This window comes from Cryptomeria japonica, chromosome 6 (genome assembly GCF_030272615.1).
Source record: "Cryptomeria japonica chromosome 6, Sugi_1.0, whole genome shotgun sequence".
Classification (NCBI taxonomy): Eukaryota; Viridiplantae; Streptophyta; class Pinopsida; order Cupressales; family Cupressaceae; genus Cryptomeria; species Cryptomeria japonica.
The window spans coordinates 676,164,314-676,178,518 of record NC_081410.1 but is presented as its reverse complement, the minus strand read 5'-3'; the positions used below and the strand labels follow the sequence as shown (position 1 = coordinate 676,178,518).

The 14,205-nt window shown below is 34.7% G+C and overlaps 1 protein-coding gene across 1 annotated transcript; it reads right to left on the bottom strand.

The window, feature by feature from the left end:
* Positions 1–4,269: 4,269 nt before the first annotated feature.
* LOC131044327 (protein yippee-like At4g27745) lies at positions 4,270–13,016 on the bottom strand. The gene is made up of 2 exons (XM_057977629.2): positions 12,707–13,016; positions 4,270–4,878 (listed from the first exon to the last, which is right to left on the bottom strand). The coding sequence occupies exons 1-2, from the start codon at positions 12,800–12,802 to the stop codon at positions 4,651–4,653; spliced, it is 324 nt and encodes a 107-aa protein (XP_057833612.1). The 5' UTR covers positions 12,803–13,016; the 3' UTR covers positions 4,270–4,650.
* Between the last annotated feature and the right edge of the window lie 1,189 nt (positions 13,017–14,205).

The window sequence follows — 14,205 nt, the reverse complement described above, 5'->3', positions numbered from 1 at the left end:
AGAGCCATCATGAATATAAGCCTCAATACCATCACTAAACTTCATCATGTTGGGTTCATTTTTTAATGCAGACAAGGCCCCCACCTTGCAAACAATTCTAATAGAATTTGAAAAAACACAAAGAAATATGAAGAAATAGTAAAACCCTTTCATTATTTAGCATTTTGATAAACAAAACCGTGTTACCATCTTCCTCAGTTTTGTTGTAGCTCACCCCAAAAGCCCTTATATGTAAGCACTACCACCAACCCACTAACAAAACCAACAATGCAATTGCCATAGAAAAAAGGGCAGTGAAAATTGACAAGACAAAAATAGGGAACGCCAAAAGAAAAAGTGTAACACCTTCCTACAGGATCTGGCATAGATAAATGTTCATCAAGGAACCTTCAATTACATTATCTTCCCCATTTTTGAACATTTTGAACCTCCTAGTTTAGAAGAACGAACAACATTACCACAATATGAGGGAATGTGAATATCAGTAGGCCTATCATTAAGGTATTCCCATAGGACTCCTTCACATAATTTTGAGTCATTAGCAAAATTCCCAACCCTAGTCTTCTTGGAGTGAGGATTCAAGTATCGATTCCACCATTCAGTTGGACCAATAAAACTATGCAAAGTCTTTAATGTAGAATCCATAGAATAATCACTAATAGACTTGAAATCTTTTCCTTCGTCCCATTCACGCTTCACATCATTGCTCTCATACTAAGTTAGGTGGTCACTATTTACAATTTTTTTTTATCACCTCCATGAAAGATATATTATGCTCATGCGCATGCTCATATACCCACAATTCACTATTTCATTTCACCAATTATTGTATTAGTTGAATCTCGTTGTAGCTTTACCTCAGCTTTAGTTGGACTTCAATCTTCAAATCGTTTGTCTTTTTTCCTCTAAAATTTTCCTTCAACTCCCTTCTTGGCTAATCTAGAACTTCACTTTTCTCATTAAGCTCAAATCTAGCTTCTATTAGAAGAGATAAAGCTACCACTTCAATTGTTTCTTCCTCTTTCCAAGGTTTTAAGATAACTTTCCTTCCTTAGGTATTCTCTCTACCTCAATGGATTACATTCCTATCATATTGTTAAGGCCTACCCTAAAAGAAATAACATACATCCATTGGTACCACATCATAGACCACTTCATCCTCATATGGATCAATTTTGAAAGCAACAAGACAAGACTTATTCATGAGCACGCTATGATTCTTCTTTAACCATGAAATCTTGTTACAAGGATTAGCTTTTAGAATATAAAAAAAGTTGTAATTTATCAACCATTTCTATACTCACCAAATTGTCAATAGATACATAGTGTCCTTACACACCTTGTCTTCACATTTGCATTTTGTTTGAAAGACACTCTTCCTTTTCCAATTATCTTTGGGGGTTTCTTTGTCCCCGAATAGTAAGATTCTTCTCAATATCAGGTTCTCTTCTAACTTAGCTTCAACTTCTTCTAACTAGGGTTTTTTCTTCTTCTTGGGCTACCATCACCCTTTTAGGGTTTTAAGGGCAGTTTATGGCATTATGAGCTTCATCTCAAATAAAGCACTTCAAGGGCTTCCATTCTCTTGAAAACAATTGTCCTCGTCCTCTACCTTTGAAGTCCCACTTACTCCAAATTCAACCTTCACATTCTTGCCTTCTTCTAGCTCTTCACTCATGGTAGGTTCTAAAAAAACCTCTTTCCCTTTATTTTTATAGCCATCACCCCTTCTACTCACTATTTTGTTTTACCGATTTAGTTTTTCCTCAACCTTATTCATATGCCTCATCTACAATAAGAACTTTCACCAATGCAAACTCATCTTGAAGATGAAATTCGAGTCCATTCACATTAGATTGCCACTTGCTCTTCACTTTCTTGTATGTTCATTCAAATTTGGAGCCTTAAAAACTATTTTATATAAGTTTGTACTAACGATCTCTTTGTTTTAAATTTTGAAATTATTTAAACATTTTTTGTTGGTGACCTAAAGACAAGAATCGAACTTTTAGATGTTTCAACATCTTAGGCCAAAATCAATTTTTTTCTTTTACATGTCTTTTCCTTGAACTCTACATGTATCCCACCATAGGGCTGCATGCAACTCCAACTTGGAAGCAACAATATTTACTCTTTTTGAGTCATCTTCATCCATGTCTTCCATCTCAAAGTACTTCTCTAACTCCTCGAACCTATAAAAAAAATATCAGAGTCAAGCTCACCTTTAATATCATAAATATCCACCCTTATCCACCCTTACTTTGGAAGTTTGTTTTGTCAATGCTTCAATAAGCATTTTCCAGGTTATGTTGTTCCTCTTCGGATTGGTTCAATTATAATTTGGCCTTAAGAGCCTCTAATCTTTTGAACAATACCTCAAGGTTCCCTCAAGGGCCAAGGTTTCTCCTGCCCCTCCTTCCCAATTAACACAGACTCCCCTTTGAGCCATCATAGTTTGCTCTGATACCAAAAACAAACAGTCATTCCCTTTCATTATTTAACAAAATGATTACCAATAAACAAAATTGTATTACCATCTTCCTCAATTCTATCATAGCTCACCCCCAAAAATCCTATATATGACCACTACCACCAACCCACTAACAAAATCAACAATCTAGAATAGAACTGCCAACATAGAAAAAATGCAGTTACAGTTACAAGCCAAAAATAGGGAACATCAAAAGAAAAAGAGCAACACTTTCTGCAGGGAACGTCTATCCAGCCAACTAAAACGTAAAGCATTGAAGAAGACATTAAAGTTTTTCTCTTGAAACTCTCCTTTATGAATTACATTTTAATTAGCTGAATAGCCACAGGTTTTTCCGCGAGAGCTGACACGGAAATGTCCGTAGAGAACCTTCGGTTGCATTATCTTTACACGCTATTTGTGTTTTTTTTCTTGAGTTTGAGTTGAAGATTTAGTTGGCAAAGCCACCGAAAATGTGTGCTTCACTCTAAATCAATTAAATACTTTTCCGTTAATCTTTAACCTGGCAAAAGATTTTATGGCCATAACCCATCAAAAGTGTGCCAGCTCATGGCCTCTTTCCCCCTGAAAGCTAGGCTTTCTTTTCATGTCATCCTTCAAGCAAGACTCTTAGGTAGTTTTGCCACCAATAAAGCGTGCCTTCTCTTCTTATTTTTGGCCTGTTTTATAGAATTAATTGACGTGAAATTTGAGTCACTTCGCCACTTTCCTTTGCAGGACAGAGTTCTACTGGGTCTTTGTTATCTTTTAACTATTATATGGCAAAAAATTCAGTGTTAAAACCATGAGAAAAATTAACCCACTCAGATGACATTCCATGTTATATGCTAGCAGAGTTCCATGAGATTTAAGCCATGTTTTAGGCGTAGAATTTTGTGGCTTCAGCCATCAAAAAATGCACCCTACTTAAGTTATCAGTCATGGTCGGGTTTAGTATTGATTTTGTGACTTGTTAGATCATTAGTCTTGATCCAACTGTTTTTACCTACTATAGTTGCCGCTTTATTGTTCCTTTGAATGTCAGATTTGTTGTTGATCACCTTTAGAGGATTGTTGTAGACGAATGAGACAAAATAGACTATATTTGTACACCATTGAATCCCTAGATATCTATTTTGTGAGTTTGGTTTGGTTTAGTTTGTATAGTTTGTGTGTGCGCATTGAAGAAGTTTAGACAATGGGTTTGTAGTACGTTGTAATTTTTTTTTTTTTGTTATATAACATTGTATTTTAACATAACATACTCATGTATTTCATTACTGTAACCAACACAACACTTTGGTGGAGTTTTTCCTAAATTATTTGGTGCAAAAATTGTCAATATTGTATGATTATCGTAAGAAATAATTTCTAAATTTTATGCTCGGTTGTGAAACTGTAGTTTTCTATCATTGTCCATCAAATCGTATATTTTGCTGTGTAATCTGTGCATATTGATCAGCATCTGAAAATTGAAGAAAATTTTAATTGATAAGGAGTAAATTTGTCAATTATGGATACATACTTTGTTAAGAAATTGTGCAAGAACAAGTCTTTGTAACATTTTTGCATTAAATTCTTCTTGGGGACAGTACATCAAATACCATAAATCGACCCCTACTCATTTGCAAATTTAGTTTTATTTAATTTTCCATGTTCAATTCTAACTCATTTTGGTTAGTTTGTGGTTAACTGATTGGATTTGTTTAATTAGTTTAATGATTTATGTAAAGCATTTTATTTTTTTACATTTTCGGTGAACCTAACATGTAATTAGTCAAGCACAATACAAATGGACAGCCCCACAAATTATTACATTTGATTTATTTCAGAGCTCTTGACAAATAAATTACAAATCCAAATGAGCTTTTTTTGGCAATATACCAAAAACCCATGTAACCCAATTCTCCAGCAATTATTTGCAGTCCACAATTTACAATATCAATTGATATTCATCAGAGCTCAATCACATAACATCCTTGAACATTTCCACTTTTTACATTATGAATCCAACCCGAGCAGCTAACAAATCAGCCCTAATAATTACAGCTAGATTCTGAACACCTTAGAGAAGAACCAAGAAGCCAACCCAAACGTTTTAAATGAGGATCCTATTGAACCCAGAAAACTTAATGCAGTGGTACTACTTGCAAGTATAAGTCAGTCATCACTGTGAGCATTTACCAGTTTTCTTTCATGATCTTTGCTTTTTCAAGAATATACTTGCCTTCTTTATACTTCTGCGATTCCTCATAAGCTCTCTCATATTTCCAACCAAGGATTTCCCGGCATTGAATACAAGATATATCAGCCACAGTATGCAAGCCTGTCATGAGTTGCCTGTCTTCCTTAGTTCCTGTCATAACATTTACAACTTTCCCAAACAAATACGCTCTTCCATTCCTTCCCTGCAGTTAAATAATGCTTGTTTTAGCAAAAGCATGATCAGTGTTTCCCAACTGTAACTTTTTACTTTTCCTTTTACACCAACACAATTGGATAAATTCAGAACTTAACAGATGGATCTAAAAGCTGAAAGTGCTTAAATGACATGCTTCAAATATTTTGAGGGCAACATTACTACCAAGAACAACTTAAATACTAGACATTAAGGGCATGGTGTGTTGGTTAAGCTGTGGCATTATTATGGCAGCCAGCAGGATTCAATCGCTTGCAGGCTAGTGGGCCTGTAGTCTCTGTGCCTCTCCTGCACCACCATGTTGCAAATTTGAACTATATTTCTGTTGGAGATAGGGCCCCTCCATTGTTTGTGGTCTTACACACTGGAGACCGGCATATGCCCAAGTTTGCCAATAAAAAAAATGATCTAATTTAATAAAGTTATATGATGCCTTAATATGTGTAGCATCATTTGTTGATATGGTCACAAGAATTATGAAAAACAATCATTCAGCCAGAATCCCAAAAGATTAATCCAAAAATAGAGGCCAATCTGCAAAAACAAAAACAAAATAGAAAAAATTTCAAAAGAGAAAAAGGGCAATATTTTTAATAAAAATTGGGATTTATTAAAATCGTGATTAATTGTAATACACTCATGGTCGAACATTTTGGCAATCCCCCACATAATTCATTAATGGTCGAAAGTTGCCAACCACAAACAGGAAATTCAATGAGTACAATCATTCATAAAAGACTGGGGAAAAAGCCAGTTCTCAATCTCAGATGTAAATAAACCCTAAAAAGAAAAATCGGTCATTCCAGCAAGAGATTAAAAATAGGCTGACTTAGTACATCAAATTTATGAATTTACAACAAGGCCTAAAAATCAAAGAGCCTCAGATATAACAGTTAAACCAGCAATAAATAGAAGTCTATTGAGTAGAAAAAGTCTCATCTGAACTTTTATTACATTAGTGGACTCTAAGCATTCATGTGTCATTGTCAAGCTCATGGCCAAATGGCCTAGGGCCTAAATTCAAAATCTTAAAAAAATGTTAGAAACAAAAACAAATAAAATTCAGATGTATTTAATATGGAAACTAAAAAGTTATCGTACTGGAGAGTGCACTCCTCCTGAACTTTGAAAAACAAATTAACCTAACTTGCTACCCTTCAGCCATAGATTCCTGATCAGATTTATGGCTTTTGGCCAGTGACGTTCAGTTTATGTTGATGCTGAATCAATTCTCTGGACTCTGGTTAAACCCCAAATAGGTAATAGGTGTTTGGAGTTAATCACTATTCTTAATAGAAGCTACCATATCTGCATATAGTCCTCAACTTAGGTCACATCTCTTCAAAGTTCTGTATCAATGAGCTCTACTAAAAAGAGAGAAATTACTGAGCTCCTCCATATTCAAATAAAAAGAAATTCCAAAAAACTACAACAGCGAAATAAAAGCCAAGCAAATATTTAATGACTTCAGTTTCAATGTGGTACATGTATTTTTGCCTGTGTTTTTTATGGTAGCTGCATATCCAATATGTGAGCCTCTCCAGCTGCCCCTCCTGACTCAAACTTTTCTGTGAGATCAGAAGTTCACTTTGATGACCTGTTCTGTTATTTGTTAAAATCCTGTGCAAGCATTCAGACATCTTCACTCTTAGTTCACAGAACCTGCTTCTTTCCTTACCGCAGATGTTAATGCACCACAAAACTGTTAAGAAGATTTCTACATTATTAGATAACAGTGATTGTACATGGATTTGGTGGTTAGATCATGATCTCTTTACAGATGCCTGACTTAAGGTAAAAGATTACTCTCTGCTGTCCTATAAAATCTATTCACAATATCAATTTTTTTCTTCTATAAAACAAAATCAGAAACATGCCCATAGCCCGGTGGCTAATGAGGTTCATGAAAACCTATACTGTCTTATCAACCTTATCTGAGGGATTAGGGGTCTCAGCAAGATCAAGCACTTATCTACAGGTCCATCCAGTCTTTTTCCAACATATGACAACAGCTATAACATGGATTTCAAACAACTCGAAGCTACAAGGAAAAACAGACCTTGCTTCCTAGAAGATACCATATTCCATGAAACAGACCTGTTTCATTGGCAGAACAGATCTCTATTTGAAAAACTGGATTGTTGGCCTCACTTCTCTGGAAAAGACAATTTCAACTTCCTGTGCTCAGTTCAGTCTTTTCGTGTAACCACTTGATCTAGAATGGCACTAATCATGTGGCTTCCAGACACACGAGAGGGGTGCATACAATAATATTATTACATAATATAGGAAAATGGCACAGCATAAAAATATTTGCATTGATGACTTAAATAAAGGCCTCCCTGCTTTGACACTGTAACAAGTCTGATAATTAAAAATTAATGGACATAATCTTTGGATTCTCAGAGTGTCCACAGTACAATAGGAGAATTTAGCTAGAGATTGTCCAAAAGGAGGACAAGAAATCTCAAAAAAGGATGACCTAAAATAAAAAAGAGCAAGCCAAAGTAACTATAATTGAGGAAAGTAAAGATTGAGGGTTTGAAACAGGGCAAAAAGGCAATAATATGATCTGATCAAAGTTTCAAACTTCTAAATTTGAAAGCTTCTGGATTTGACTGCATGATCAAACTCCTTCCAATTTTAAGATGTGTATATTATGGACTCACAAATTAATGTGCACCAAATGAGGGAAGTTCCTTGGTCTGGTGAAAACTTACTGGATGCAAAGGAAAATTTCACACGGCTCCAGGATGACAGCAAAACAAGGATGATAAAACCTTGAAGAGGAAGCAAAAACTTGTTATAAAGTTAGAATGTTAGAGGACGACCTTGCACGGTCACACCATTAAGGAATGAGTTTAAAGAACATCTCACTGATAAAGAAAGACCCATATCAGTTTGGGTAAAGAAAACAAGGAGACCAAAAAGACATCTACCACTAAAGAAACATAAAGATGAGCTCCTACTTGTAGAGGCAGAAGCAACTCTAGGTTTTCAACATTTTTAAAAGTAAAGAAATCATAGCACGCTTTTTGAGAGCTCTATCCTATATTGATGTACAAACCTAAGAGTCCCATTTCGTACACTTCTTGTCTTGATAAGTAAAGGATTATTAGGAGGCACTTACAGGAGAGCCCATCCCTTCAGCAACACAAAAATTTACAATTGAACTAGTGAGGAGATATCCTTCTAAATATAACAGTGAGAGCCCAAGCAATCTCCATGATTGAAGAGATATATGTCAATCATGAGTGTTTTATTGCAAATCCAACCACACCAACATAGGCCCAACAGAAACTACAGACTTGGTACAGAATATTCAATATACCATAGAAGATTCAATCTAGCTAGGAGGCCAGCACAAAGATTTGCTGGCTTGACTCAGAAAAAACATGAATTAAAACCTGGCTTTCTACTGCATAAAACAATGACATAAAATATAATAAAACATCCTCTTTCGTTCCTTACTCATCCCCAAAATCAGTGTCACTTCAAAGTTCAAACTTAAAACCTATGCTGCACTTCTACCATTCAAATCAGACTTGAATATATAAGTATACACTACTGTGTGTTTACCAAGGGGAAAAATCAGAAATCTAATTTTATTTTTAATAAATTTTTTAGCACCATTTGACTGCAGTCACAGGAATTGGCGCGCTTCAAGTTAAAGCTAACTCCACTATAGCATTTTTGTGAGTATAATTATTTTTAAATTTAAAGTTAAAATTCTGAGGGGTCTTTACTTTTTCTTTCTTAGGGTTTTTACCTCCCAAAGTCAACCCAACTCCCATATTTGACATTAGTTCTCTCCATTGGGTGATTCTTTTTACTCTTCTTTATTAGGATTTTTATTTGTGACTTGGCTTTATTCTATTGAGATTCGGTACTACTTTTAAGACCCCCATAAAGAGGGTTGGTGGTCATATAATTTTATAAGTTTTTCCCAAAAACCACATCACATGAAAGGGAGAATTTTGGGCAGACAGTTAAAAATTCAAGGATTATAAGTTGATTAATGATGTGTTTTATTCCCCATTGCATTTTTTTGTTGGGAGGGTGGCTAAAGCAAGAGAAAGCAATAAAAGCAAAAGTTTGATACCCTAAGTTTGCATAAAATAATCAATCCTCTGGTCATTGAATAATGCCCTTCTCCCATTTTTGGTGAAAAACATGGAAATATTTAGTTTTATTTTCTTCATTCTTGTTCTGCTATCAATATTGTAATACAAATAAACAAGTGGATGTCACGCTATCATTATTTCCTAAACAACTCAAAGCTCATTTAACAGATTTAGCATATTGTGCATTAGCTCTGTTAAAAAAACAACTTGAGATTTCGAGACAAAAAGCTAGTTGTACAGAACTATTTCATAACATTGGACTAATTGGTGCTTAAGACCCTCCCTACTTGAAATGAATTTACATATCCCAAACAAAGCACAAGTTGGATACATTTAAGAAATGAACATTGTAGACACAGTTTTAAATGTTCAGATTGACATTTATGATTAGGAGAGCGGAAGCTTTATTTAATGGTTCTTATTGTGATCTGAAACATTGATGCAAAAGCATTCTTACATGGCTAATTCCAGAAACGCAAAACTTTTACTCATCTCTGTGATTTCTGGGAAAAGCATGTCTACTACAGATCTTCTGATTGTTTAGAATAATTGTTTTGTATTAGTCTTGTAGTCCAGATCAGTAAGAACTCGTTAAGACTAATTGCCTACTTTTAAACATATTGTGGAGGTACAACTTGCCTTCAACTCTTCTTTCTCTTATTTTGCATGGAAATCAATGCACAAGAATCTAATCATATTTGGACCTTATCATATTCAGAATACGTTTCAGCTTGATATATATTCACGCTCTTACCTCTTTTGAGTTTAAGATATTGTCAAAGTCGAGATAAAGTTAAAGGTGCTTCAAACTCCTCTCAAATACTACTCCCATTTTAGAAATTGAGCTTCTGTTGCAATGTGTTAACTGTCTTTGTATCAGTATGTATCCTCTTTATTTTGGAAAGCGTATTAACTGCTTATTTCTTAACATGGTAACTATCCCTGCCAGACTTTTCCAATTACACCCTCCCAGTTGTCATATATTGATAGCCATCAAGCAGGTTTCAAAATCAATGGCGATACCTGGCACTGATCTTTGCAATTCATATTCTTCCTAAATAGTGGATATATGCACCCAGTAAAAATTTGGTTACAGTACGACAGAGGCATAGGGTGGATATGATAGAAAGCCCTATGAAGAAATGACTATGGCAGGGATGATGTGGGCAGACTAATCTGGTATGGTTGATATATTTCTTCCTTTTCATAAGGCAAACTCTTAAGATAAAAATCTAAGAAAGAAAAACAACAAGAGAATGTCAAACCTAACTGAAGAAAGAACTTACCTCTTATATAAAATTCTTTTTGGCCTTATTCTTCAGTCCAGATTCAAATTTCAGTTATACTTGCATGCCTCTTCTAAAAAATTCTTAAGGGCCTTATTCTTCATTCCAGCTTCACATTTCAGTTATACCTGCATGCCTACTATTAAAAGTTCTTTTGGGCATTATTCTTCACTTCCGCCTCAAATTCATTTATATTCACATATGAGATGTACAATAATATGTATCTTTTTTTATATTTGATGACTTTTCCTTCTATGAACAAATACACGTTCCACTCCCAACAGTACCATGATCTTCCGAATGCTTCTTGTATCCATACTGTATATCATAACTTTGACCATCCAATTTAGTTCCAGATGTTTACATTAAACAAAACTTTATAACAAATTATTGGCCATAATTTGTCATGGGAAACAATTAAGGTAAAAGTTAAGCCCGATCGTATTTTAAATTAAAATAAACAAAACTTGTAGATTGTGCATAGCCATACAATGTAGATCGAGTGTAAATATGTCCTGTATATGTGGAAATCAGTACTACTTTAACAATTGTATTATGCATCTCATATGCCTCTCTTTGCTCAATACTCGAGAAACAGATTTATGTGATTTTTAATAACGTTTTAGAAATTCATCGTAAGATACAACCCCAAAAAATATATGCATCTCTTACATTGAATAGTTGTGACGCCTTAATAACTATCTACCTTTGAGCCTGATTGCAACACAGCTCACTCAAGTCACTAAATGTGTATCCCAAAGGCCACTAATTCTGAAGTCCCTAGGGACTTTTCCCTCTAAGGAACAAGCTGACCAAAGTGAGGCCCAAAATCAACTGTGATATTTGTTCCAATCAAATATTTAAGCCTTCCAAATTATTTCAATTATGATCCATATATAGGATAGTTTGAATTCGGTGAAACCTACAAAAATAAAATAACCTTTTTGAACCTCTGAATGGAGACCTCATTTGATAACTAGAGGATACTTATTTAGATATTACATATACACATCCAACGACTAATCTCTACTAACAAATTCTGTAAGCACCTCAAGTTACAGAACATCCTCTGTGCTTGTCAATTTCGTGTACCTTATAACATTCGATGAATTGCATAAATGACTACCAAAATACAGAAATGAGAAACTCGCAACAGCTGGTTGCGTGAGCATTGTGCAAATTACAAAACGTATGAAAACTAGTTTAAAATTGAAACTTGTGTTTCCACGGAGAAATACAACCATTTTAATTAACCATATTCTTAGAAAAATCAAACAACAACTTGTCTCGGAAGAAAACTAAATGTCCTGATTCTCATGGAATTGTTGAATAAAAATAAAGCCGAATCAATACTTTAATTACAAATTAAATCCTAAAAACGAACAAAATGCTAGAAACTACAAATTCGAAAAAACTCAAAGGAATTGCCAACGGTTGAAGAAAGAATACACAAATCAAAACACAACTGAAGGTGGAAAAAATCATTAATTCTTGAAAGAATGTTGTTTGAAACAAGCTAAACAGGTCCACTGTGCCATGGTCTGGTGGCAAAGCAGAGAGCTGACCCTTACGATGACCCGGTTTCAATCCTGGCCAGACGTGCTCCCGTGCTAAATAGCTATAGTAATGTAGGCCACAGCTGGACAAAGCTACGTACAACTCGATGACAAATTCGGAAATCTAGAAACCCTTCGGTTGTGGCCTGTAAGCTTAATAAGGACCTAAGCTTGATACTGCATTCACCCACTAAAGATGCTCAACATTTAGCGTATCCCCAATATGTGCCAAATAGAACAGAACCCATTAATCCCCCACACCAAACCGCAAATAAACCCCACTGTATCTTAAGCAAACTACATTTTTCTATGATCTTGATACGGACACCTATCATCCAGTCGGGATAGAATCAGAATTTTTTTTCTACTCCAGCACTCCGTGGTTCAAATTTTTATATTATTTGTTTGTTTTTGTTCATGATCCACATCCCATTTTCATGGTTCAGGTCTCTAAAAATTGGGCATAAGCATATAAACATCTTAATCACTTATTTCTTTTGGTTGTAGACACGAAAAGACGCTTCAGTACACAAGAAAAAATTACCCACATAAAAGAACTTTGATACAAGTCTATTATTTTCTTCTAAACCATAAAAATTAATCAAAAACCTTCTGTAAATATTCTTCCAACAATAGGAGAGAAAAAGAGCTCCGTGGGTCTTGTTCCAAAGCAGAACATCAATTAAAAACCAGTGAAATCTTTCTGTGGGTATTCTTCTAAACAATTAAAATAACCAAAATACTTGTGTGATTTTTTAAACAATAAAACAATAAAACAATAAAAACGAATGATTTTTTTTTTTTTCTCAATTGCATCTATCAAGAGACAAATCGACTTTTGCTTATTGGACCTGAAAGGCTTTGGAGATAATATCATCATGCTCAGCAATATGGCATCTGCAATTGCAGCAACTGTAAATGCGTAGACCTAATATCACCTCTTCCATTGCCTTTCCAACATCAACTTAAAAAGGCTTCTGCTACTCTTCTTACAACCCCCTACCTCAGAGAATAGTAATAATTATCATAAAACAAGCATGAATTTCTTCGCGTTGCAGAGCTACTCGAAGACAGCAAAGCATCTCCCTTATGCTCTCATTGAAGAAATTAAATAAGAGATTGTGACCCGTGGATTTGTCAACATGGAGTAGGATAAAAATGATTGTTTATGAAAAAGTATTGTAGAGGATTGTGTATACTGTGAGATGTCGTGTTCGAGGTGTACTCTACAATTTAACTCTTTCAGGATCAACCAAGCCTAGTCAGCCTGCTTTGTAGGCCACTCTCAGGTTTGGTTTATGTTTTTGGTTTTTGGGTTTGTGTTTTTCTTAAGTTAGGCTAGTTTTTTTTTTAGACTTAGTTATGGTTTTGTTAGAGTTATATGATATCATTTGTGTTTCTTCATTTTCTTGTAGTTCTTGAGTTATTCCTATTGTGGAGGAGAAGGGCAAGTATGCAATTATTATAGAGTTTTTAGTTTTTTTATTTTTGGACATTTTTTTTGTTTTGTTTTTTATATAGTAAAAGTTTAAACTTATATTTGATTTGGGATTGTTTTAAGTTTGGATTCATCTACTATTTATATTATCTTTAGTTCACAATTTATTTGTCCTACAATAAATCAAGGTCAACAAAGACGCCTATCTTTGAGAGCTTTCTAACCGTACACTACATGAACTCATCTAAAATACCTCCATATCATTCCTATCCACTCATGAATCACAATGCTTTTGGAAGCAATTTGAATGCCAAACATAAAGTTCATAAGTACAAAAACCTACATACATCCAAAGATCAACGTCCTATCTAAAATACATGCAAAAGAAAAGAAAAATTTGATTCAAACACAAAAGGAAACATCTAAAAGGCCACCAAGTTCCATTAAACAAAAAGGAAAATAACAAACCATTTGGACTCCTAAGTTGCTCATAGAAGCAATGCATTCCAAAGAACCACAAAGAAAAGAAAAATATAAAACCATGTGGATTCCCAAGTTGTTTATAGAAGAACTACATCTTAAAGAAAAATCAAAATTGGCATCCAAGCTTGTTATTCCAAAGGCTTCCTTCACTCCTCCATCTAAACATCTTCCACCTTTCAAATCTATTTTGGGTCCCTATGTCCCAAAATCCCCTATTTGAAGTCCTCCATCATCTCCTTCATCCATTTTGAGTCCTTATGTCCCAAAATCCACATCCACTTCTCCTTAAAAATATCAAACTCGAAAATCCATTTTTCCTCAATCACTCCACTACCCTTCAAGGTGTGTGCCAAAGTTGATCCAAGGCCAACATTTCCATCTACCCCAACACAAATTTTCCAATGCCTATTTTGTACCCGCCAATCACTA

Coding starts and splice junctions, on each gene's coding strand:
- LOC131044327 (XM_057977629.2), bottom strand. CDS start 12,802: ATGGAAGAGGTGATATTAGGTCTACGCATTTACAGTTGCTGCAATTGC. Junction 4,879..12,706: donor TTATCTCCAAAGCCTTTCAG/GTCCAATAAGCA, acceptor ATTTAACTGCAG/GGAAGGAATGGAAGAGCGTA.